Here is a 27,918-nt window from a genome sequence, read left to right on the forward strand (position 1 = left end):
GTTCGGTGGAATGATGAAGATGACCAGGGATGTCCTCAATCTCCTTGAATCACGCACGCAGACTCTGAGTAAGTAAGTGACTATGAGAGAAATTTATCAACAGTAATAATTTCTGGAGTAGACAGACGTAGATAACGAATCAATCGAATGATATTTCGTTGGTGATGATCCTTATTACATCGGCATTAATCAATAACAACTACTGACAATATTCCACGATGTATCCATTACGAAAATGAAACATCAGGGTATTCCCAGAGGCTGGAAGGGATCGGTCAAATTTATTGATACGTACACTGCGAAATGAGGAGGTTCGTTAAGACTTTAACAAAAGATACGCTAGGTGAAGAAGCAATTGTACCGATATAAAACACGGAGGTTCGTACTTTCATACCCTTTCACTCGCGATGGCTTCCGCTATCAAAGAACCTATGGAAAAAAGGTTGTTCACTCGTCGTAACTCGGGAAGGTTACTGCTCCCTGTGGTACGACCGTGTTGACGATTCTCTCTGTAGAAAATATTACAATTGGAAGAATGGTACCACGTATGTTCACGGCATCATTCTATAAAGCATGTTGATTCGCATATATTCTTGTGAATTTCTATAAACCTGGTGGCCGAACTTGCTTACAATTATTTATTTTGATCGATAGGTTCGCAAGAACCGTAAGGTCGATGAACAGCCTTCGAGCGATATTAATCGGATTCTGAATTCGTACGCGCGTTTGAGGGTTGAAATCAAACATTTGATACCGTTCGGACAAAAAAGTTTATTATTTAGTCAATAAATAGGATAAATATATAAATACAATACATACGAGCGAACTTCTTGGATATTTGAAATTGCACTCCACAGTACATAAATAATTAAAGTTAAGGTTGCTGTTGCAACGTTACTCATGCAACGAAAACTTATTGTTCTATAAGCCGTTTTCTCATGTACTAATCAGTTGAAGTACACAGGAAACTTCCCTGCTTTCCATATTTAGACATTTGTATCGTTAAGTTTCTTGAAACACCAATAAACATGAAATAATTTAGCTACGTTACGTATACCTGTATAAATACTCGTTTAAATATTATTTTCAAATTCTCACAAACGACGCGACGAAAACAGCAGGTATATTTAATCGTCATTAAAAATTTTTGGCTAAACGTAAACCCTTATACGTCGTTGAACACGATATCGATCACATCCTTTCGCGATTGGCCGTTGAGAAGATAATTGTAATACTCGTTCTGAGGAATCCATAGCTTCGAATCGTGATTCTCCTGAAACCCGAGAGAGTGCCAAAATTTCCTCTCACCAAAGTTTGCGTTTCCGGCCATGTAAAGATCGTCGTGCTTTGCGATGTGAAGGTAACGTAGCGCCTCCGCGTCGCTTTCCACTCTATCCCAATTCTGTCCTACCTTGGGCGTGCTGAAGAATAATGTAACACACTGTCAATGCCGTTTCGATAACCGGCGGAATGCGTCAGGCGTATCGTACTCACCCGTTAGTTGCGAACGACATCCACAAATCGATCAGCCTCTTTTGCATGTTTCGGTCATTGGGCGTTGTCGTTGCGTTGAAAAACGTGTACAGCACGTATCCCAAGTCATCGAGGTGGCTGACTCCTTCGGAACGCGTGAAAGAAAAATTTGTTAGCGACGCTCTTGATTCGCGACAGAATTTCAAGATTTTACGTAACGATAATAATGCTCTTCATTCTGCTCGATGAAAACTTACCAAAGTTCGTTCGTTTGCCGGTGAGAGCTTCGGTTACGCTGTGCTCTCCTCTGTACGAGAAGTAGTAAAACAGGACGGGGCTTTTTGTAACTCGTGCTTGTAATTCCGCAGCTTCCGCGGCGTGGTAGAAGTACAAACGATCGCTGCGCATTTTTATGATCCTGCGGAATGTCAAATTGCTGATCTCTTTGTCTCCGAAGTAATGTTTCCGTATCGACTTAGAGACCTGGGCTTGGTCAGCCGTTGGAACGGTGTAATTGAAATCCAGTAAATAAGGCGCGATCGTTTCCCATTTGTCATTCAGATCCTTTAGCTGCATTTTGTTTGCCGTAAGCACTGAAAATATGAAATCAAGAATTGTTAACAACGGCGAAAGCATATCGCTACATCGTATAATTTACAATCAGACGAACGCGTGACTTACGGGCTACCGGAAAGAGGCCATCTTCGCTAACGACGCTCGTGATCCAGGGTAGATCCTGAACTCTCTTGGACTTGAGTGATTCGATGGGCGGACGATCGATGAAAGTAAATTCGTCATCCGCGACCCCCTTTTCAACCACCGGACCGAAAGGAACGAAGGGGTTGTCCAACCATCCCTAATGTTACATAGACGTATGATAACGAGACCTAACAGTATGATTCCGTAGCGAAAAGTCGCGTCGAGAATTTTTCGAATGGTCACAAGCCGATCGCTGTGTTCCACTTACCTGAAATTGGCTCGTTGCATTGACGATGTCGCTCGCGTTTCGTGTTCTCAGACATTTCACCATGACTTTGACATCGTTATCTGGACATTTTAATATCGTGGCTAACTTCTTGGCCTTCTCCAGAGACCCCTTGGTCTGACCCCAGCTGTTCAAAGCAGTACCGCTTATCGAAATTCCTCCTAAGAGAGAAGAAGTGATATGGTTTTAAACGATCCGAAAGAGGACGGCAGAGATTGGATTTTTTTTCCGTCAAGTCGTTGAATCAGTTATACGCACTGTGAAACAAGCCTTTGGTGACGTTCGTCAGGTAGTGATACTGGACGCTGACACCTCCCGCGCTTTGCCCAATGATCGTTACGCTCTTTCGATCCCCGCCGAAGTACTCGATGTAATCCTGGACCCATCGCAGCGCGACTACTTGATCCTTGAGTCCGAGGTTCCCGGGCACCGTGTCGTCCTCCGTACTGAGGAATCCTGAACGTACGTTGAAAATTGTAGAATTTCTCAAACGTTGTCGAAGAAACTTGACGCGAGCCAAGACTTACCCAGTGGTCCCAGTCTGTAATTAATCGTGACCAGCACGACGTCTCTGTCAAGCAAGTATTGGGGTCCGTACATGCCGCCGCTTCCGGATCTAAACGCGCCTCCAGGAATGAAGAATATCACGGGTAGCGGCTTGCTTGCGTTCGTGGATTTCATAACCGGGGTGTAGATGTTGAGGTACAGACAATCCTCCGATTGGGTCATTCCGCTTGGACCCATCAGTTGTGTCATGAGACTGTATTGCATGCAAGTCGAACTGACTCGATTCGCGATCAAGGCGTCCAGCCACGGCGAGACGGGTCTTGCGACCTAAGTAATTGTGAAAATTTGGAATATAGAATCACGTATCACGCAGTGCGCCGATACCGTGGAACAGTTCCGTAAGTGCGGCGTCGGAAATAGACTCACCTTGAACCTTAACTCTCCCATCGGCGGCTCGGCGTAAGGTACACCTTCGTAAGCTGCGTACGAACGGTTTCCACTCGAAATACTGTAGCGTCCTATGATTAGTCCCAACGGCGTAACGACTCCCGGTCCCGAACGCCTCTGTCCTCTCGTGAGGCAAAGAGCACATCCCAGCAGAATCATCGTTGCAATAGTCGGCTTCATCGTGTTCGTTGTTTCGCAGAGCACCGTCTACTACTGAATAGACTACTTTGCAATAATGCTCTACTCTATATATGTATATATACGGTTCTCCATGTCCTGCTTGATAAGCGTCATCTTATTCCCGTCACGGAAGTGTCGTTTTTCTGCCGTCTAGAAGTGTATTTTCACGAAAGTTACGGATCACGGGGAAATATCGGGAAATCCATACCAGTGTTTATCCGCGTACGCAAGCGTCTCGGCAACGTGCGTTTTGCATTAATCCTAACCGCTAACAATCTTTCCAGAAGGATTGCTTCTTTACTTATCACGTTCGACAGGATGTCCTAAGAGTTCCGGCATGGCTGAAGAACATGAATACTTCGAGTCGCAGAAAAAATTTGGGGTACTAAGGCAGTAGAATTTTCTGAAACGAATTTTTTAAGTCGTGACCTTCGATTTGACCTCGACAATGACCTTGAAGGTCATTTTAAGGCCAAGCTGATTTCTTTTTACAACGGGGCTCATGCTTTTCGCTCGGAAATAGTATGATCGAGAACTGCCTCTCTTTCGGGTATCCGGATTATCCGAACGATCCGGATTTACCGGGTTCAATGCTTCAAATTCGGATATCCGGACTCGAGTACCCGAACTATCCGGACTATTCGAATGGTTGGAACAGTTGATTTCTTTGGATACTTCAAACATCCAAATAATAGGAATAGTTCGGTTTCCCGTACGGGGTTTGTGTTAAGATTGACGTATTACAAATATTACAGCTACGTGTTGGTTATAACTACTATTATGTGTATACTTATGAAAACGTATGCGAATTGACTATAAATTTACTACGCCGAATGGATCGAGAGTACGATTTCCGTACAGCAAAGTGGAATTCCCATACATTCCGTATGAATTTCACGGATTACTCACAATTTTACTAAACTGTGTTGAAAAAATACACTACTGTTTTTGAAATTTCCTAAACTTGTGGTGTAAACGCAATTCTCTTGCGAATCCCGTAACAATTGTTCTGGACATATTAATTATCCGTATAGATACTCCAATTATACAGATTCTACTTACATCCGGGTATCCGAATCACCGGGATATACTTGAACGATTCGTATTTGAATTTTCATAAATACTTGGTCCGAGCAATTCGGATATCCGAATAATTTGGATCCACTTGTAAGCACTAGCTTAGACCAAGGACCAGCCGCGATGTAGGAACGTGTAATGGGTTTTTGAGGTCGGCGAAAGCATCTGCTATCTTTAATTTTTATAACCCAACATCGAATTCGCTTTTAGCGACCTCAGAAACTTATTACACGAACCTACATCGTGATTCGTCCATGTTCTAAGCCGAGTGTTTGACCTTGAGATTACCTCCAGAGGTCAAGATTTGTAGTGCCAAAAGTTGTATCAAAATCAAAGTCTCGACCAGATAGTCAAGAAAAAATCCTAGACCGCAGCACCCAATGTTTTGTCACGACTCGAAATATTAAAGTTATTCAGTTGCGTCCCGGACCGTTTGGGACACCCTGCACATTAAAATTCGAAGAATTCATTTTAAACGCAATTTCTTTTATGATCGACGAACCGTGGTAATTCAGTTGGCCAATATTGCAATCTGGATTATTTAATTCGCGTTCATAGATGTTCTTACCAAAATTGTCATCTACGTCAAATGGAAAACGAAACGGGCTAACAAGAACAGTCCTTGTACCGATGAAGGTAATAAGAAAAATTTTCCGTGATGCCTCTTACATTCGAAATTCTCTTATTGGTTCACAATAAGTAGATCTTTACAGTATTTTTTTTTATACTCGGCTCGTGCTAGGGTAACAGAGTTACCGGAACGATGTAATACTTCCGGAAACAAGTTTTCCGACACGATCTGTTACGTTGGCGCAGCTCCGATTGAAGTCTATAAATATAACTAACAATTCAGACCGCATCCTACGGAGGTTTTATTCCTCTAATCAACAGTGACGTTAATAACGTTTTACCACAGATTACTGACGCAGGCAGATATACGGGATTCCAAGATAAGTTTTCCTAGTGGTTGAAAATGGACTCCATCAACTGAACGTTGAATGATCTTATCTATATTGTAATTCATTATACAAACTTCACGTTTTTAATTAAGTGACACACGGGTTTCATTTACGGTTTTTGGTATATTCTCTCGAAAAGGGATTGAGAGCCAAAAATTGTCTTCTCCAAATTTTCCGTTGCCGTCCATACGAATCCCATCCGGTGATGCAATGTGAAGATAACGCATATGGGAAATTTTTGCCGACTATCGGGGAAACCAACCAAGAATGTAATGAAAGAATGACATCATCCGTCTCTGTATGCCTACTACGTAGTGCTTTCCGAAATCAATGCTGAGATAATAACACCTTTCTATTTTTGCGTTTTACAATTTATGGTCAACTTAACAATAATTTGTAAAACTGAGATACGTTTTTCAATTGATAAAATCAAGCTATTTCTTTATTCCAACGATTCAGACATCGCAGCAAACTATTCTTAGACGTAATTTCGAATCTACATTTGAAATTTGTTTTTTTTTTTTTTTATTTATTTTAAATTGTAAAAAAATTTGGTGCTGGTCATAATTCTATTTTAAAACTAAGAAAGATATCGACCAAAATCACAATTAATATTGCTATTTAAACGATTTCGGGCAGGATGCTTTTATTACAACAGGATTCATGTGGAATAGTTTTATTGATACGAAATACGATTATTCTTGATATTCAGAACGGAGGTAAAGAACATATTAAAAAAACGTATTACTTGCATACGTGTATATACACATGTGCACTATGGTTGGTTAGACAGGAACAACAATTACAATTAGTGACTAGAAAAAAATCGAGACTAAATACAATTGTATCTTATGATTGAACAAAATTTTAACACAAATTGCAGATATGATTAGTAACTAGATGTCAAAAAGTTTTCTACATATTACAATCGTAATTGACAGTTAGTTATTTTTTTTTTTTTATCTCATTACAAATTGCAATTGTAATCAGTAATTTGTCTAGCCTCTAGCTGGCCCAAACAAACTGGGTTTTACTCTATGATCTATAATAGGACGCCACGCATGCGGTTCCTCAAGCATCGTAGAGGCGCGGATGTCATGTGGCACCGATTGACTGGCTCCGGAACACGTTACTACCGCTTCCTTCCGCCGCACACTCGTCGTGCATGGTAATCGGTGCTTATTACGATACGCTAGTCGTATGACTAGTAAGCTAAACGATAGTCGAATATCCGATTATATTGTATTAGCATCGATTTGATGTACGAAGTTTTTAAAAATTCTTCTTTGAAACTCTTGGATGGGTCGAAATTTACGTGAAATTCCACGCCGTTTGATGATTATTGTTATTCATTTACTTGAGATTTTTCATTCCCTGAAATGGATTTAAAACTGGTTTTATAATACCAAATGTCGTAGACGAACGTTTCGACATTGCAAAAATTATTTCTAATTATTATTGAATCGTATTGGAAACAAACCGTTATAGGATCTCAGGCTAATTACTGAATCTATGTGATTTTTATGAACAAATTATTACACGAATATCCTGCTTACCGTAACAGTGTTGTAGATACGTATGAATAAGTTATTTTTATCGAGTATCGCAAAACGGCAGAAGGTTGATAAATTTGTAAGAAACAAATGCAGTGACAATCGATAATTGTTACTGATAGTAAATTTCACAGATTAATGTATTAATACATCACTTGGATATTGCAGCGTCTAGATGAAATTTTAATATTAATTCGGGGTTAACAAAGTTCAGCAGAAAAGTTAACTTTTCTCGACGAAAAAATATTCGATGAGGACATTTTTTATGATATTTGTGTTCCGCGCAACGATGTTCAAGACCAGACCGAAGCCGTAGACAGTTGATGGCAATTCAATTCCGCCTTTCCGCCTTTAGTTCTCGTTCGCTTTCGCCACTTTTCCAAGGGGTTTTACGAATCAGCTAACAGCTTGTCGGAACTCAACATGGATGGAGAGCCATCGATATTTCAATCCAACGATAGCGACTGGTGAGAAAATACCTGTTGATCAAAGAGATTAATTTCAGCCCATCCAATATCGAATTTAATCATCATTGCTCTTTTCCTCCTTCTTCATTTGCGTTTGAAGATTCAAAAATATCAACATTCCATCATAAATTGGCTTAAAAAGATCACAAGTGTCTACATGGATTACACTGATGATTTGAGGAATACAAGGGATTGCAATGGATTACCTAAATTACAAGGTTCATGTAGGATTACAAAAGATAACAAAGGGCACATGAGATTATAGGGCATATGCACACCAGATTACAACAGCAACTTACCCTATGGCCACACTTCTACTCATGCCAGATAGCATCATGTATTCACGAAGTGACGTAACAATTATTACAGTAACTTTGTTGCAAAGGAATCCTTCTCGATAAGTGTTCGTCGAAGGGGCAATAAGAATCGAACTAATAAAGTGAAAGAGACTTTTCACTCTTTACACAGACACATTTGGTTATCTAGATCATTGCTAATACAGACTATAATGTGATAACTTCGTAGAGTTCCAATCAAAGTTCTACCAAGAGGCCACGATTAGAGGTACACCGTATACATAATTACAGGTTTATCGACTTACTTAACTCACAGCTTCACGTACATTTTACACTGACGCATACTTATGACGAGAAATGCGAAAATGGTGTGATTAACACTGCGATAGAAAGAATGTTGCCCACTGCAGCAACTGGTCCAGGAGAATATAAAGACAAGATTGAGACAGGTAAGGGCTGCTCACGATCGGGGTTTGATAAGGTTCCATAGTCGAGGTACAGATGTGGATTTGAACCCATCTGTCCTCTTCGAACCCTTGATTTTCGCATTTTGTGCAGTGGCTATGAAATGTACGAGGAAATTACTCAGAGGCCGTCAATACTTCCTGCTTACTGTCAGGTATATACTGCCGATTTCAATCTGCGCAGCCAATTGAAACAAGCGGGGGTCTCGAAGCATTGTGTAGACCAATTTCTTACGTAAATTATATCATTAAACTCTCCGTATTCAGGATTACATTCGATAAAGACTTGCGAGGCCTTGTACGTGATACTGATCGTTAAGTGGGTTCACTCTTCGAATAATCTGAAAATTTTGGACGCTTCACTGGCTAATTCAGGATAAGTAATTTAAATTATTCCGCAGAATTCAAAGATAAACTATCTTATAAACCATCATCTACATGTGTCGGAACTGATCGTCACACGTAAAACGTGCAGTGATAATGGAAAGTCGCATTCCTTTCACGTGATCTTTGCACAGATCTTTGTCTTGAAATTCACTGCTATGAAGAAACATCTCACGTATCCTGGAGAGCGAAGGACAAAATTACATAATTCCTATGGAAATCGCCGATAAAGTTTTCGTTTGCAAATATCATGCAGCTTTTTGACGGCAGTTTGTCGTATTTGTGACGAAAATATTGAGGACAATTTTGAAAGCAGTGCGGGAGATAACTGAAAAACTGTAACGTATTGACATTTTTCGCGACTTCCGTAAAATTGTTTCCGTAGTTTGTACTTCGGGGTTGAACTTGTCAGATAGCAGAAACCAATTATTTACTCTATCCTGCAACTGTCTACATATACATATAGTAGAACCTGGACGCAACATCCGCTGGTAAATATTCTCTTCTAAAACACACGCGTGCTGTATTTCGAGGTCCGGTGATTACTTCAGTGAACGCATTGATATCGGCCAACTATTTTGTCTTTATGGTATCCGGTCCTCCTTACTTACAAATATTTGGCTTTAAGCCATTGGTCGACACAAATCCATCGACATGCCCGTTTTTTTTTAAAAACACTTTCTTCTTCTCTTCACTTAAAATTTGCCAGTAATCGGCACTCTGCTGCTGCCGCAAAACTTTACACCGACCGTTGTCACGTGTAAATCGATTAAATAATTACGCTAGTAAACGATCGCTCTCACGATGAAGACGTGGCGGTTAGGCTGGCAATTATTGTACTAATCACATCGAATTATCCTAAACTCGACGCTACGCGGCAGCCAAAACTTTGACGATTAAATGAGTACGCTACACGATCTTAGCTGCGGGACATGAATGTGTTTGCACTTTGCATAGTCAACTGTTACGGAAATCGATTTGATGGAATGCGGTGCAAGTAGTTAATTGACATGCTACGATGTTGACTTGGAAACACCCTGTGTAAATCAGTACGGTGTCTTTCATCGTCACGCGGGTCGGAATATTTTCCAAACCTAATGAGGGAGGTAGTCTCACATCTCAATGACTTTTTGCTATAATTTAAAATTTTTTACACATAAAAGAGAAAGTTGTAAAGCAACACGGAAAATTTGTTTGTTCCTTTTTGATGGTAAATCTTCCTGGTTACCTTTTTAAGATCTGGCTTGCACGATATCTCAACTTTCACGCGTCTGAAAAAAAAAAAAAAAACAGAGATTATGAAAAATTACATTTTTCACGATCGTCTGAAGGAGAATCATGTAAATTCGATGAAAAAAAAATATATACATATATTTAATGGCCCGAACTTTTGGAATGTTCTGCCTTTTTTCAACTTGAATTGTTTAAACAATGAATTAAATATTGATAAGTAATTTTCATAGTGCTTCAGAAAATAGCGACAAGTGTACGTTTTGATAATTTTTTTTTTTTTTTTCTTCAGATCGATGAAAGTTATATGGACAAACTTTGAAATTGTTGAATAAATTATACTACGAAAAAAAATTTATTAAAAGAAGGCATCGAAATGTGAGACTACACCCTTTAGACGTCGAAGGTTATCTCGAGGTGCACTCTTCGTGTTATCAGGAAAATGTGCGCCCTGCGGAATAGAGATATGGCCACTTGCCAAAGAACATAGAAGTACTTCTAGTGCTTATAGTAGTTAGTTGTCGCTGCAGTCGTCGTGCCATTGCCTTCGTTAGTTCTAACACTTTGCAGCTAGAATTTATACTGTCTCGATGATTTTGGGAAAGAATCCTAATCTGTTCTTGGTAAAGGTTAATGAGCTCATGCTGTACACTGATAAAAATTTCATTTGTTACAGTAACTAGAAAAATTCAATAAAACGGGTATCGTTAAAAAAACTGTTTGAACATTGTTGGAATTACGAAAAACGAGGTACTCGTAACCATTTTGCGCTGTTGTTGATCCTTTATTGGTAATTCCAACGCAAAATCAGTTTGCGAGGTTTACTCTACTTTTTTAGTTAAACAAGGCTTTAACGTCAATTTATTCTTGCACAAGCGTTAAATTTTCGCAACAGTTGCAAGAAAATATAGTAACAGTGATCGTAATGAGAAAGAATAGTAACGGATACTAGACTTTCTCGTAACGGCTAGAAAACTAATTTTCATTTTCCACCTAGAGAACTATATTTTTTGTTTGTGCTAAAAAATGAAGATAGTTAAGGACTGAGCGGTAACCGGAAGTAAAAATTTCTCTCAGTGTAGGAAGGTAAGGATTCTTTACATTTTTTTTCATCAATTACGCTACTCTCTTCTTCTTCTTCTTCTTCTTCTTCTTCTTCTTTGCTATTTTGGTATCTTTTAGAGAGAGCTTTTAGAGAGGTAGAGAGAGAGAGAGAGAGAGAGAAAGCGGAAAGAAGGGGTGCTGAGAGGAAGGAAATGCAGACGGAACTTAATTTAGTTCGCGGGCAGAAAAGAATATAACTATTACGTGGAGGCGGAAGTGCAGGCGAACGACGTTGCACCGGGATGCTACTTGTTCTGATGCACCGAGCTGTGCTGTTCTCCTGGTATCCCGTGTGCAACGGTGCATCGTTATTGAGCCGGAGTAGCTGGGAGGTTTGTGGCTCGCATGTGAGGAATACCTATTTCCAGATAATTCAGACACAGTGTACAAACACGTCGTTTCAACATTTTTTTCAACTTTCCACTTTTCGTTCCGCTTCCTTCAGGAGTTACTTTACTTTATGAAAGAATTACTTTCTTCGATCTATTAAGCATGTAAAAGAACAACATTCGAACAATATTTTGTGAAATTTTTATCAAAAAATGTCGAAAATTCAGCCGCGTTGGAAAGAAGTATCCTTTCGGTGGCCATGATAACTCCCGACAGCTTCATCTGAAATCAAAAGATTAAATATTTTCTGTTAGTAGGTAAGTGTAGCTCGTGATTGAATTGAAGATTGTTAAAAAAATTGAAATTTGAATTTTTGGCAGAGTTGGATGCAGAAAAGTGCGATTTTCAGTGAAATCCACGCTTTGCATTGCCTTGTAAAATAAATTGCGATCGAAGAAAAGAAAATCCTTCGATCGATCACTGATCAATACTTGTTGTCGACTTTATCGTGGAAAATACGCGACAAATCCGTATCGCGATCAGAGGGCGCCACCGGCAATCGAAGCGATCAAGCTGAGGATCGGAGCGCTCGGCGCGAGAGATCATTCAGAAATTATCACTCGGTGCGATAAGTCGCTGAGCGGGACTCGGGGCAGCAGATATATCCATTAACGATGCTAATTAGAAGACGTGTAAAAAATTTGAATAACATTTCGAAAATATAGTTTTGAGAAAAGAACGAGATATGGTCGAGCTTAATGAGAGGAATTTCAAAAGGATCTCTCTCCTAGACTTTTACTCCAATTGACTCGAAAGTTTGGAATAATATTCTTGACATATTGTACTATTAGATAAATAAAAATGGATTTTTTTTCCATTTCCAAACCCGTGTAACCCCTTTGTAATCATCCCAAAAATGAAAAGTTGAGTTTTCACCAGATCTTCACGATTTAAGGTTAGAAGATCACCTTGAACGATTTTTAGACAGATGGCTGGGTGTGTGATCAATTTTTTGTCCAACGATACATCTCGAGAACGAATGAACGGATTCTTACGATTTTGATCTCTACTGACGCTGATCTTTTAATTTAAGAACTCATCAACATCTGGATTCGATTGAACTGTTAGTTTTTGAGTTACTTAGATAATTAGATCTGTCTCAATGAATATTTTATTGGATAATGTTAGTTGCAGGGTCGAATTTAAAGGCGTAGAGGCCATAGGGCGACAAAGAAGTGGGGGGCCCTTAATTATTTTTCAAACAAGATCCTTGCACCAGTATTATTAAAATGATAATATTCACTAAGAAGAGAGGTACGAAATTTCTTCAGAGTTACTTAACTTGTCTCGGTTCAAAGAGATTCTGTGAACTACTCTGTTCAGACGATGGTTTCGAACGGGCTGATCGAAAGGTTTCTTATGGTCTGCTCTGGTTAGATGACGTGTACGAACTGTACTGGGAAACGTTTTTTAGAGTTCACTATTAAGCGTGTAGTTTTCTACGGTGTTTCCTAATTCTTTCCATCCATTTTTTAACAGAACGAGGACCAAGAAGGAAGATCTACGTACGTTGAGATGATATTTTGGGCCTTCTTATTCGCCTTGGATTAGTTACGCCAACTTCAGCCTTTCCCACCGATGAGGGTAAGAATTTCCGTACTTGCACAACGTGTACAAAGATACCCTATTCTAGCCTTGGGTCGTCGATGCCCAAACAACCACCACTCGAAGGATAAAAGGTTTTATTGCACTACACGTGCAGGCCAGTTCCTGCATGTCCGAAAATATCGTGAGGTGATTTATGGGCATCTGGTTTGTCTTAACGGACTGTTGCTCGATGCGTAACAGTTTCGTCTAAGTTCTGACAAAACAAATAGATAGAACTGTAAAAGGCATTGTAAAGATCCTTCGACCATTGCCATGTCATATTGAGAGGATACCAGTCGTTTTCTGGTACGGTCCTTCTGGTACGCACGTGCACGTAAATCTGTTCGGATTTAGACTGCCGTTAATATTATTTCACTACAAGGTTAGCGTAAACGTAGATAAATGTTCCCCAAAACGGTTGGAAGATAAAAGATATTCAGAGGAGAATACAAGATTGATTTGAAATGAAACGATGAAGATTGGAATATATTATGAAAAGAGTATATCAATCCCTTAAATACGTAGATGATACTGAATGGGTCTAATATTCAGGGACGTTAGGCATTGTTATATAGATATTTTTTATAAAAATAGGTGTATTGTGAAAACGTTGAAATCAAAAGGGAAAAATATCAATAAGACGATTACGCCGTTCAAGATCGTCTTCATTCGTTCTCTTAAAACACTAGATGATTATAGTCCTTCAGTTGCTAAAAAAATTGAACTAGATATTTTTGGGTCATCTAAATGACCGTAAATTGCACAAAATCTTTATAGAATGGTTAATTACTTTCTTACTCTATTCTTGATTCAGAAACAGACATCGTCAAATTTCTTGCGTTATATTTTTTTTTACACAAATTTCTAGCCCGTTCAATTTTTGCGCTAAGCGAATAACTCCTCGATTCTTCTACCGGATGAATTAATTTTCTATTTGAGTTTAGCGAGAGTTTGATTAAGCATCAAAATATGATTGACAACGATTAATATTTTCTTTTCCGATAGCGGAATGAATAATACAATTCGTTTCATCACCGGAATTATTTTTACAAATTTGAATGTACCTTGAGTTTGATTAAGCATCAAAATATGATTAAAAGGTACATTCAAATTTGTAAAAATAATGCTGGTGATGAAACGAAGTGTATTATTCATTTCGCTATCGAAAAAGAAAATATCAATCGCTGTCGATCAAACTCTGACGAGAACCCCGTAAAATTAATCTTGGCTGTGCAAATTTCAACGAGTAGCACTACTTATTTCAATATACTAATTTTGAATCTAAATTGGAATATTGAGCTGCAATGAATCTGTTTTAGTTCAGGATATCTTTACGGGTTTTATTGGGCTACAATTCGAAAATAAAGCATTCTATTCTCGTGCCGTTGCCAATGATCATAGGCTTTATTTTTAACGAACAAAATGGCAGCTTCCACTAGTTAACGGATCTCTCATCATCTGAAATAGGGTTTTTCTTCCCCAGATGCGACGTAAATTCAACGATGTTGCCGTTTGCCAGTGATAAAGATCAAACAAATCGTTTGAAAATGGAGCACTATTCATTCGTCCGTGCTGATACTGTGAAGCAAGCGTACTGTGACTGTTAGGAAATTAAAATTACTCAAGCATGGTGAACATTCATTTCTTTACGAAGAGTTGAACGGTGAAGGAAAGACATCAAATCAAAACGGTGAAATGAATTGAATACAACAGGAATGAAATGTCGAATAAAAAAACTCAAGGTAGACTTTAATCGATAAACAATTTCTTCTTCTCGGTCGAGTCATCGGTAAAGGGTCGCATCTGCGTCAACTTTTAGAGGTTGAAAAACACAAATATACAATTTGTATTCGGTTGAATACACAAAAGTAGAATAAACAAGGACTTTCACTATATTCAAGATTAAACGTTTCATTTCATAATCACGGCCTATGAAAAAGTAGTATAAATTGAAAGTTTACTCTGTAATTAAAACAAAATGGAACACAAAATGTGTCAGTATACGTGTAAATAATTAATACTTACTTCCGTACACATTCGCATTTTGCCGTAGATACTCACTTGTAAGAAACTTTATACCTAATGCAGTAATTTATTGCATCAAAAATATTGATTGGATTTGAAAATTACAATTGACAGGAATAATAATAGTAATATCAATTATTCGCAAAAGTTGTAATTGAACCGAGAATAACGACTAATTACAAATGTAATTCGAATTTCATTTCAACCTTATTAGAAAGTGAATGTATAATTTGTTCATTATTTTTCTATAATTCTGAAAAAATATTTTAGGTACACATCTCCCTAGAATCCCTGAATTCGTTTTGAGCTTTATAACGTCGTGGCAACACAGAGACTCGCGAGAATCGTTTCAAATAATGGATTATTTCACAGCACGTGCTTGAACTCGGCCAATTTGTTTGCTCGGTCGTAATTGGCCGACTTTTATTTCTTGTCGACAAGGTAAAAAGTCTAAGGAGAAGAAAAAGAAACGCGGAAACGGAAAGGCGATCAATCGTATGGAAAAATCATCGTCCATTTCTTTTTCACCAAATACGGCTATTTTCAACTCCCGATACTTTTTAATCAACGTCATCGGCAGCCATCCGAGATCCTTGATAGTCTTGATGCAGGCTTTGCCTTCTTCTCTGTATCGAAGACTAAAATTGCAGAACCATGTGCGGAAAAAAAAGAAGTAAAAATACAGCCAGCGAACGTTGAAATTACGCCCTCACCGTGAGCTAAATTTCACATTCCTGTTCGGCTTCGGGAAATATTTTTTCTTCCCCCTCACGCCCTGCCGGTCTAACTGTGACCGACGCTCGACGGGCTGCAATCAACTCATCAATTATTTACAATATCGATATGACACGCCGTGCCACGTTGCACCCCCGGCACCCCAAACGGCCCTGACTCTGGTCGACCAAAATTAGATCTGACCTCCTGGAGGGATGGTTGTCCCCCATCGCATCAGCCAGCGTTGAAATTTGATTATATTTATATTATAAGGGTGGTCCGTACGGCCGTTGGTGAAGCTCTGAAAAGTGTCGGCGTGTATTTGATCGGCGGTTTATCAAAAATTTTTAACAATTTTACAAACATTTTTTTTTTTTCAAAATTTCCCGTCGAATTCCGAAGAGATAAAAAGTCAAATAAATACAAACATTTTTAATTGTATAACTCAGGCAAAGGATTGTTTAAATCAACTGCCACTTATCCGACTGTACCTGTTATGTCGATGAAACGTATTTTCAATGCAACTAAATATCGTAGTTGAATTAATCGAAGATGGATGTTTTTCGTGAATCGGAATTTTACACCACATTGGATTGTCATTTTCGATTTTGCAATTTGACTTCAGAGTCGTGATCAGCCACCCAACCACCCAACGAGTACCAATTTTCATAAAAATTCAAATGTTTTTAGTTTCTCTTCAGCTTATTGAATAATTTAAATTTTACAAATCTGACCTCAGATGCGTGATTAGCCAATTTTCATTCAAATCCATTCATCCATTTTCAAGATATCCTTATTTTTATTTGATTCTTTGAAATTTTGTCAAGTATTTAAATAATTATAAAAGTACTGAACCGATCAAAGCCAAAATCTACAATTAAGGGAAAAGAGAATTTGTGAATGTTTGTGTTGGAATATTTCGTATACAAATTTTGCCCTAGCAGATAAATGCGTGAGACCGGGACATTAAAAAGTTCTATCCTGAAAAAAAAATCATCCAAGACGAGTATGCAAATTCAAATAATCGTTATTATCCCTGAAAGCTCCGCGGCATTTTCTTCGGTGAGGGTTAACGTGCTGAATTCTAGCATAATATTACCAAGGAAAGCTACTTCCGAATAGTGCCGAGGCAATGATTTGCGATAATTGAGCATAACGACGCCGATATATCTCAGGGGGAACCCAGCTGTTTTTTATCCACTTCAGGGACGTTACATTTCATGAAATTACGGCACACAACCAGCGAATTGAGCACCGTTCCGGGACTTGAAACTTTGTAACGGGCTAATTTTTCTCGCCAATAAATCTCTACCGTTGGATTTTCGAACTATTCAAAAGCTGCAGGAACTATTGTACGAACGTTACAGCCATTATATTTGCTCACGCTTCGTTTAAAGTTAATTGAGCTCGGCTCTGCGAGAGCGGAATATCTTTTCGCGCATTGATTATAATCGTAGCTCACGATGCCTCGCGGAACAGGGTTGCGGGTCTCAAAGGACCTGGTGCACACAGCGTGCTTTGCAAACATCCCTGGAAAATTGCTTCTTTGAAATATCGCTAGCTGATCACATAATCTAACCTGTACCCTTCGTGAAAACGAGCATTTTCGCTCCGCTGTTGAAGGAACTATATTCTTTCAATGCTTAAAGCGCATTTGTACGATTGATCTCGATGATAAATAATAGTGCTGTGAGATTTAGCCGGCTTGGCCGGCCAGGACCGTTAATCTGACTAATTTCTTCAAAGTTAGCTGGCTAAAACGATTAGCCGGTCAAAAAAGTTTGCTGGTTAACTCGCGTAGTTGATTGAGTTGATGGTTAGCTAATTTTGGTCGGCTGGATCTAAAAGCCTAGAAAATCGGCAAGCAAATGCATTTTTCACCTTTTGGATTTGAACTTGGAACTGAAATAAACTTCATTACATTCACTTTACAAAATTATTGTTATTCAGTTGTCAGAGGTGATCTAAAAAAATTGATCAGTCAATAATAACACTGGTCTGCAAAGAAAAATTTATTTTTTTTGTCCTCATTGTTTTCACGCATGTTAACATCGTATTTGGTGCTCTAAACACGGAATTTAACATGCAAATAAATACAGCACATAGATTTTAAATACAATGTTCATTTGATTATAAAGCGATATGATCCAAGTAACAACAATTACAAAAAAGTGAAAAAAGACTAAAAGACTACGGTCTAAGTTTCACAACGAAAAATACTAATTTTACAGTGACAAGCTATAAAAATATCAGTATATTCATCTTATTATGGTAATATAATTCAAGTTATTTTGTAGTTTTTTTTCTTTCCATCGTTTCCATTGAAGTTTCTCGGCGAATCGACCAACAAAAATCAGCAAGCATTGCTGCTGACCATTTTCCTCCTTTCTCTTACGACTGGCTAAAACCTGTTTCGTACGTATATACGTTGTTTATAATGTTAACGCATAAAACGAATGAAACAAAAACCTAAATTTATGATATTTCGGAAAAAAATTCATATCGAAAAATTGAGACGTGATAGAAAAAATCGGCAATCGGGAACAGATTCGAAGCATCAAAATCTTCATATTTATGACATAGTTTTTTGAAGGAGGATTTTGTTGCAGACCAGTGTAATCAGCTAAACTGAGAATAAAAATAAACATCCGTCAAATCCCGATACTTGTTTGGATTAACTTTTCAAAGAAATTTACCAAGCGCAGAATATTTTCGAATAACTTAATGCGTATTATTTCCCAATTGTAGTTAGTACGTTATTCAGTAATATTGAAGTTAGGTTCGCTCAAAAACGGGTCTGATTGTAAGTTGCAAACATCTATTTACGTGGTATTTTGGTTAAAAGTTCGTAACGAAAAGGTGAAAGATTCATTTACTTTTCAATTTTCTCCAATTTTAAGTCTGGCCGGTTAGAATTAGCTGATTAGCTATTTTCGGATCGACCGGATCGCTGAAATTCTCCATTACCAATGTAATCGACTAGGGAAAAAATTATCTGTATCAGAATCCATGACTGAGTAATTAATTAAGCAATCGTTATTCAGCTTCTTTGACGTTGAAATGCGTATTGATTTAAATAACATCTGCACTAAGCCTAATATTCCATCGAAAATTCTAGTTTTTTTCTCAATTACAGCAGAACACGTTGAGGTTCAGTCAAACAGTATTATTCCCCCTTTGGATGTTTCCGAGAAAATGGCTGCCAACATACTGCAGTGGCTCTGCCGACTACAAGGATGACCTTTTTTGATAGTTCCATCTTCGTTAGGGGGATGAAATACGCGAAACGTGCAAGCTACTCTAGGCGAAACCAGATGTTGGCAATTAACACGGACATGTACCTAGACGCCGGGATGCGACGATGTAACTTCTTGTTATTTCGCCTTGGGAACTAAATATTTGTGCAGCGCGCTTGAACCTCGAGATTTTTATTACATTGCACGTTCCCCTTAACACCGACGCCTTCCTTTGCCTTCAAGGAAAGTTACGCGTGTCTCTTCGCTGCTGCAATTACCTCTCTGCAAGCTACCTGCGCCGTTTATTTTACGTCTGTACCTTTGCGAAATCCTTTTAGACTTGCCGTGCTGAGTAAAGATTGAAAAGTTATATTTGGAGGTAGTTTATTACGCTACTTGCATAATGTTCGATATCAGAGTTCCGAATGCTCGGTTCGCGGAAAGAAAATTTTTGCTATTTTCAGCGATTGTGGGTTTCAAATTACCACTGCATCCCACAAGGATGGGTGAACTTTGGTGAAGTTTAGTAGAGAAAATCTTGCTGCGGTGGATTAGAACGCATGCTGGTTAATTGGAATGTGAAAAATTTGAAACCTTAGTAACACCGTATGTACTATTACGGAGAGCATAAATTGGATTGAAATTTTGATTACACTCAAAAAAGTACTAGATTTCAGAGTTGAGAACTAAAAAAATTAAAGGTATATGAATATTGACAATTAAGAGATTGAAAAACTGAACGACGTTTGGTATGCAAATATGCGTGCAGGTTTTTGTTGAAGTTACTGTATAAATGCTCTGGGTTACTAGATCGACAGTGCCATTAATCATAGAGAAAATTTATGCCAATAGTAATATTTTTTCCGTCTTGAATGCCCCAGAATTCGAATGATGCCAGATATTTGAACGAATTTCTGGTATACTCGCAGCCTTGTCTGAAGGGACACGTCGGAGAAAGTAAAGTTTTTCTTTTGACACGAAATTTTAACGACTTATCGGTAAAGTTTCATAAACGACTCTTTACTCGCATGTTTGGATCGATTGTACTTAGTGAATTTCGAAGCATTGTGTCAAATAACGTTAAAAATTGACGTTCGTTCGAAAGCTTCTTGCGCTAAACCTTCTCTCATAAAAATTTAACAGCTCTTAAAGTAATTCCACAGCTCTCCTGATATCGTATTCTGTTCCCTTACAGTATTTTATATTGCCGCAATATCGAACGGAGCTTGCAATCTTGCATCATACTCGCAATATTGATGGAATGTTCTGGATATCTCCGACTGCGAAATAAGATTCGACAATATTGTTGCGAAATTGCAACGTCGCGGTAGTCATTTTTTTGTTACTTACAGGATACATTTTTTTTTGCAATTTCTACATTATACGTCGGTATGTAGACGATATTCCATTAGCATAATTTTTCGTTGAATTTATTTTTACGCGTGTTGAATCGTTGAACAAATTAGGCTCTTGTACCATTTTGCCCATCAATTCATTATCACGCTTCGTGCGACAAATCCAATCATATAGTGCAATTATCACATCGTGAGGATATTGGGTGTTAAGACTTGATATTTCGGATATTTAATTATAGTCGAAGCGAATTTTGCTTGAGTAAAATTTGTTCATTCCGATTCACAAGAAGGTTGTTGCTGTATTAGCATTTTGCATCGCTCCCAATTGCGTCCGATCTTGTTACTCTTACTGATTGTGAGTATCAAACTATTCACCCATTTGTATGGTTGCAATATTACCCCGTAGCAATCTAGCCAGAATCTCCTCACGGACGAAGACGTGACAACGTTGTCACAACATCGCTGTAGATTAACTATAACATTAAAAATCTTGCAAAAGTTTTTTGCAGCGAACTTGCTGCAACGTAACGTGCTGTATGAATTTTTTGAATTCCAAAACGTTAAAAAACGGAACAAAACTAGTATCTTTCAGTGAAATATTTATTGATTATCAGCGAGCCTTGCTGCAGCAACAGCAGCTATTCCAAGTGATCTAAAAACTAGCGCGTAAAAAGGTGATAGCCTCCTTGAACGGTAATTGGAAAAGGAATCATCCGCTTCCAGCATTCAACGTTCAGCACGGATGCACCGGGATGAAATGTTCGTGGCTTGAACGATCGGAAGTTATTTATGAGGCGGCATTCCTTAATAACACCTCCTGTTTCCTGCCATCTCGACGCTGATGTACCTACCCCTGTTGTCTAGCCGTCGAGAAAATCGTCAAAGGTCCGGTACCATCCCTGCTGTCGACCCTCGTCATTCTCGACGACAGTGGATACAAGCTACCTCTATGGGACAAGCGTCGCCATCGGCTTTCCAATTCACTAGAACCTAATGCGCGCTTTAAACTCTCGCCTGCGATACACGTGGGTATGTATCTCAGGTCAGAAAAAGCTTCGCGAGTTTGCAATTTGAATACTAAAGCCATGAGACATTGTTCCGGGTACACTTGACAACTGTACTTGTGAGAGAAATTTGTAGTTCCGGTTACCGGTTGGTCCTAGACTATTATTATTTTTTACCGCAATCGAAAGATATTGTTCTAGGTAGAAAATGAAAATTAGTTTTCTAGCCGTTACCGGAAAGTCTAGTATCCGTTACTTTTCTTTCTCATTACGATCACTCTTACTATATTTTCTTGTTACTTTTGCGAAAATTTAACGCTTGTGCTGCAATAAATTTACGTTAGAGCCTTGTGTGACTAAAAAAGTAGAGTAAACCTCAGAAACTGATTTTGCGTTGCAATTACCAAAAAAGGATCGACGATAGCGCAAAATGGTTAAGCGTACCTCGTTTTTCGCAATTCCAACAATGTTCCAACGGTTTTTTTTAACGATACCCGCTTTACTCAATTTTTCTAGTTACTGTAACAAATGAAAATTTTCTCAGTGTGTGATTCAGAGACGACTAATTCCTTGGACAAGTCGATTACGTTGGCAATGGAAAATCAGAATAGATTCAACGATACGAAATTCGAATGGGTTATGTTACGTTTAACGGGCTGTTTTTCCATTGCCAACGTAACCGACTTCTCCAAAACATTAACCGTCTCACGTTTATTGTCAACAAGTGTAAACCAGTTTTAGTCCCCTGAAAATAGAGCATCATTAACCGTCATCTATTAAATAGCAACTTATTACGTGGAAAGTTTCGAATGTATTTGCTAAAGCGGTAATCAATATGCGTCAATTTACGTAGTACGTACGTATGCGTTTGTTTTATTCAAATACCTCGAGTATAATTTAAACATATGCACATTTTTCATAAATCAGTCTTAAAATGTCGGCAGAAAATTATTATCAAAAAGTATCAGTCGATATAATGATAGAAAAGCTTTTGTTTCGTAATATATTTTCTCTAGGCTGATTGCATTTTCACAGTACAGTGAAATCAGGAGTAGAAATTCCGGTGCGTAAAATGTAAATGAATGATTAAATCTCGGGAATTCAAGTGAAACTGTGTGAGATGCTCACTCGTATCGGTAGCGGAAGAGCAATTTCCATTCAAAATATTGAACTTGGTAAGCGGAATCAGTAGGAACTACCAACAATTAGGCAGCAGACAAATAACTAATAATGTTGGAAACTGGACGGGTGAATAAAGGGTTGAGGCAAAGACAGGTTCGAATACCTAATGAAAATTTTATTTAAATTCGTCGAACAAAGTCTGCCGTTCTTTGTGCTGAGCATTGTCATAGAATATTTTGTCCATATGGAAATGTACAACATTTTCAAATTCAAGACAAGTTTCGTCGCTGACATGAACGTTTCCAAATATTTACAAACTATTGTGTATTCAACGAGTAATTTCTTCCCGCTTTGTGTTGAAGTTTTTCCCATTAAATTAACGTATGTCGGTAAGAATAAAAAAGAATGGTATCCTATAATTAGTAAGTTACTAAAATAAGAACTGTCCAACATCTGTATTTTGTAATAAGAGAACAATGAAATACAAATTACGTAACGACAAGAGTAAAATAAAATTTCACAAATTATATTACATTTATTTTAACGATAAAATAAAAATGCAATCGATGCTGCATTTCGTTTCAATTACGAATTCTAAACCTGATAATTTATATTTCATTGCTGTCTCGATTAAAAATTATATTCCTGATTTGTAATTTTTCAAAAGACTAATTGCAATTTTGTCGATCACTGATTCGGTATTCAGTCAGTATTTGATTTTACGATGAGTTTGCAAATGCTGCGTGAGTGCAGATAAGAATAAAGTAGAATACAAAGATAAAGTCAAGCCTTTAAAACAGCGGTGCTACGAAGCGACGAATAACAAAGAACTATTCTTAACAAATCTAATTCATCAGTGTATCGTTTCACTAGATAACTCACTGTAATAACCTCGTTAGTCATCGGTAGTTGAAATCTTGGATCCAGATTACGTATTTAATTTTTCACGTTTGTATTATTATGTCTCAAATCTCTTAGAGTTTAGAGGACTTGCATTATTTTTCGTATAAACCTTTACATATGGCCTAGGCATATACTTCATTCCTTTGCAATCCTCTCTCTATGCTACTTATAAATTTTGATCTTCGTAGATGCGTGTTCTTGACTATCAATTCCTTTTTCATACAATTTAATTCTCTTTCTTTTAAATCATTTATTTTTTCTTTCTTACATTTCAATAAAATTACTCTCTCACTTCCGGACACAATGTTTTTACTGCCCAATTTAATATGTGTCTTCGTCGTTCTGAGGGGGTTTATGGGATCTGTAGGTTGGCGCGGATAGGATCACGTTAAGGCAATCGAAACACACGCATTCTTTTACTTATACGGTCGATATATTCCGGGACATGGAGTTACACCCTTTCTTTTACGAGCCAATTGTTATCAGGGTTGATCAGAAGAAGCGAACATATCAGGTACAGGAGTCTTTTGTGTTGTATAAAATAACCTCCACGATCCAACACCGGGTGAGCATAACAAGCGAAGGGCGATGGAAAAATGCGGCACACATGAATAATATCGTAACTCTGCAGTATTCAATCGTGCCAGTGACTAATTGTAAGAGATAAGTAGTAGATAACGTAGAAATTTCCACTCAAGGAAATAAGTATATGCAGGAATGCACGCTGATGGTTTTGCTGAAATCGGAGCCGCTGTGCATTTATGTTACCTTTTTAAATCTTGCGGTTACAGCAGCATGCAGAAATTCAAGTGTGGCCATACTAGTCGGTTCCAGGTTATTGAGAATAAATTGGCCGCACCGACGGAGTGAAAAGATAAAAGAAAAATGACCTTTTAAAAAAGAATAAGACAACGTTTCTATTTACTTAATAGAAGTGATTGCCAGGAAATGCGAATAACCCAAACAAAGATCAGAAGAATTTGAAAAAAGTTTTGAATTCGAACGTTCAAGAAAATTGAATTCTGGTGTCTTTAATCTGATTTTGATGTTACTGGGCTCATCTTCTTTACTAATCGAGATTTCCAGATTTTTGTTTACAAATAGTCGTGTCTGGAGCGGATAAAAGTATATTTGTGTAATTACGGTACAACACATGCTTGTCAATACTATAACTATACTACAGCGTAAGATTTTTTTTTATTGAAACATCATATTAAACCTTCCAATTAAAAAACACTTTTTCCTCAATCATTCATATCTTCGCTTGTGATATTGGGATTTTCCCGGATTCATTTCTGTCACATAGAAGGGATGTTTTTTTCACTCGGGTTCACCATAATTGGCAGAAATAACATTCTTGGAAATTTTTTGAACGGTTTTTAAACCGTGACTATAGATCCAGAGGATGTGGCTCACCCGTTTTTAACGTGCAGTCCTGTACCTTGTACTCAACGATGTTGGTACCTACTTTGGAAACCAAATCGAGTATGAGGTAAGGTGAGTATCACGTGATCGGCAGGTGGAATGGCTCACGATGCCTGATCGTCTACTGGACTGGCAGAGGCGAGACCAGCAAGAAGACAAGAAGCCCTTGACTGAACGGCATGCTGCACCTGCTCGTGCCAGCTATTCCCTGATTCCGATTCTTCACAGAACCAATGCGTGGCGAAAAGCACCTGATTTCCATCGTTTTACTTTAGCTGGAGAATTTGTGGAAAGGATGGATCGTTCTTTGTTGTTTAGAAATGATACTTCTGGTTGTAGAATAAACCAGAAGGGATCGTAGATAACGGTATTTATATTAACGGCCTTACGTAAGAATTTACGAGCAGCTACTGGCATAATTCTACAAAATTAGAAGTGGCGAACGAAACTGACGTCGATACTTCAAATTTCTGTCGTTGTCAGAAGTCTAGGAAAATTTCAGTTCTAATTGTTCAAAAATAACATGTATAAAATTAACGCGAATGGTCTTGCTTTATCAAAAGTTAACATAATATCGGGTCTTAAATGGAACCGAGTACTGATAAATAAATAATTTTCGTAATATGACCCAAGCGACTCTGATGGCACCAGAAGAAACTAGGATTGCGGGAGAAGGACGAAAAATAAATTCAGAAAAAAACAATATAAAAATAGATTTATATACATACATATATATATATTTAGATTATAGCTACTTGAAATTGGCCAATCTGGTGGTATGTGATGTTTCAGAAGAGGGCTGCTGGTTGCCATGGACTCGGCATCTGTCCTTAGCGATCATACTAATACTCATGCGATAGCAGCCCTCGCTTAATTTGCGGCTCATACCTCAATCACCCACTGTTCGCACTTGTAGCACAATATACTATATCATCACCACCTCGCCTTAGAACAAGGTGTCGACAAATATTGAAATGAAATATTTAATGTAATATGCAAGTGGTGGTCTGTTGTGAGTTGTACTTCAACGAGTAGTGATTCAATGTGTCCGAGTTTGCCGGTTATTGTACCTTGGTGCAATTTTTTTTTTCATTTAGAATTCTCTCAACTGAACTCACGTTATTTGAATGAATGAATGCTAGTGAGTCTTGTCCTAGAACAGCTGCTCTTTAAAACGAAACTAGAAACTTTCATTTCATACGCTGGGCAAGTATTTTCAAATTGTGATCCCAACGCCATCTAACAGGGAGCAACTTTTCGAGTGAAAAATATAATATAATAATACAAAGATCGTACGATTATGTTATTTCTACCTAATGCCCTGCAACGTGGCAAAGGTGGTTTGTATTACCCGTCGTTTTGATGGACGGATTTTTATTTTTATTATTAATAATCTCTCGTAATCCGTCAAGAGTTGGTAAATTTTTCTGGTAGCAAGTAACGTAACTTAAGTTACTTGCCCAACGTACAACCGAAACTAGGAAAAATATCCCAAGGTACAACAGTCTTCCGAATGCACCGATACACAGAACTCATCGAGAATGGGTGGAGAATGGGGTGAGAAGGTGGAATCGAGTATGGAGCTTGACGGTGTTCGGCGAAGCACACAACTTAAGTGGCGGCTCAGGACCAGCGGTGCGAATAATTGGATGCAGAGCACGGCTGATCTGTTGGGAACACGGTGTCTGTACAGGAAATCTTCTTGGGCTCGGCCGCACCCTCTCCCCATTCCTTAAGTCCCAACCCCTCTGTCTCGGGTGCAGGAATAACTGCAGCACTCTTCGTTGTAATGGGTGTTTAATTGAAAACACGTCGAGGCCCCGCCTCGCCTCGTCCCGGCACTTAGAGGATCACCTATCAAGTAAGGTCAATTATGTGGGGTAACAATGAGCAGGGTTCGAGGGGTGCCGCACTGGTCGAACCCGAGTCCTGCATCGGGGATCGATATTGCCGGAGGAAATTGGTCCAGAGCGAGCGGAACACGAGTCTTTTCTTGGGGCGGTTCGCCCCTCCTGAACCAGGGCGGGGTGCGCGGGCGCAGCTGTCGACGTCCGGCAGGACGCGTCCTGGCCGCAGGAGCTGGAATCCGAGGCGTGCCGCACGCGAGTTGACTGCCCGCTCCAGCCTCTGATTTATGAGGAACTAACCCTTGCGCCGCGTACTTTTCCTGAATATTTGAGTGCCGGAGGGAGAAGAAGAAGGCCTGAGGAGCTGAAACTTGGACGGAAAACTTCTCTCGCCACTTCCATTACGGCTGACTAAGTGGGACTAACGGAGTGATCAATTTATAACGTCATTTTTGCCGAGTACCCTTTACAGCCGTGTTAAGAAAGGCTCACTTTTCAGTCACTCGTCTTCTCACGTTTCAAGACCGTCACACCCCAAGCGCGTCGCCTTTTGGATTCATCTTCGGGTCGTGGGGTTCTTTTACATCTCAACCTTTGACACGACCCGGATACCAAAACTTGAAATCGAATTTACGATACCTGATCCTGGTTCGACGATACCGTCCGCGAAAGTTTCTGATCGAACTTGAATTTTTTATTCACGATTGAATTACTCCGGTCTTCTCCGATTATGGAAACCTACGCTCCGAAACTGTGACTCAATTGTTATGCCGTCAATCCCATGTGATTGGTGGGTTTGGGGTGTTTCTGTAGAGGATTTACTTGATAGTTCAAAATCTTTCGCAGGAGAATAAGATCATTATGCTCAAGTCAGTCTAGGTGTTATGGATGAATCGGCCCTGGCGTTCGGATCAAGAAAAGACAGTTGGAAATTGCAACAGCGATGTTACAATTCGAGACATTGATGGTCAACATCAATGAAGAAGATGAAACAACGTCGCAAGAAATAGATCACTCGTCAGTTTGTGTGTACACCAGATTTCAATCAAGGTTTCGTGATTTCAAAACATTTTACATTACTTCAAATACTTCAGAGAACCTAAATAGTATCTTGATATTTCATACGATTTCAAAGGGTTTCAAAAGATTTAAGGGGATATTCGAAAATAACTATATTCATAAAA

The 27,918-nt window shown here is 38.6% G+C and overlaps 1 protein-coding gene and 1 long non-coding RNA gene across 2 annotated transcripts; one reads left to right on the plus strand and one right to left on the minus strand.

The window, feature by feature from the left end:
• On the plus strand, window positions 1-25,942 carry LOC124293534. The gene is made up of 3 exons (XR_006903378.1): window positions 1-68; window positions 12,996-13,100; window positions 24,859-25,942. It is a non-coding gene; the product is annotated as an uncharacterized LOC124293534 (long non-coding RNA).
• Window positions 795-3,609, minus strand: LOC107222874 (venom carboxylesterase-6-like). Its single transcript, XM_015662398.2, has 8 exons — window positions 3,392-3,609; window positions 2,986-3,292; window positions 2,717-2,914; window positions 2,441-2,619; window positions 2,155-2,329; window positions 1,731-2,066; window positions 1,495-1,618; window positions 795-1,421 (listed from the first exon to the last, which is right to left on the minus strand). Exons 1-8 carry the CDS (start codon window positions 3,590-3,592, stop codon window positions 1,166-1,168), a joined length of 1,776 nt encoding a protein of 591 aa, XP_015517884.2. The 5' UTR covers window positions 3,593-3,609; the 3' UTR covers window positions 795-1,165.
• Window positions 25,943-27,918: the final 1,976 nt, after the last annotated feature.

Source organism: Neodiprion lecontei, chromosome 3 (genome assembly GCF_021901455.1).
Source record: "Neodiprion lecontei isolate iyNeoLeco1 chromosome 3, iyNeoLeco1.1, whole genome shotgun sequence".
In the NCBI taxonomy this organism is placed as follows: domain Eukaryota; kingdom Metazoa; phylum Arthropoda; class Insecta; order Hymenoptera; family Diprionidae; genus Neodiprion; species Neodiprion lecontei.

What these genes read in the sequence shown, in the direction of transcription:
- LOC107222874 (XM_015662398.2), bottom strand. Translation starts at nt 3,592, where the DNA reads ATGAAGCCGACTATTGCAACGATGATTCTGCTGGGATGTGCTCTTTGC. An exon ending in TGGGAGAGTTAAGGTTCAAG is followed by an intron (nt 3,293 to 3,391) that starts GTGAGTCTATTT and finishes ACAATTACTTAG; the next exon opens with GTCGCAAGACCCGTCTCGCC. An exon ending in CGGCAAACGAACGAACTTTG is followed by an intron (nt 1,619 to 1,730) that starts GTAAGTTTTCAT and finishes CGCGTTCCGAAG; the next exon opens with GAGTCAGCCACCTCGATGAC.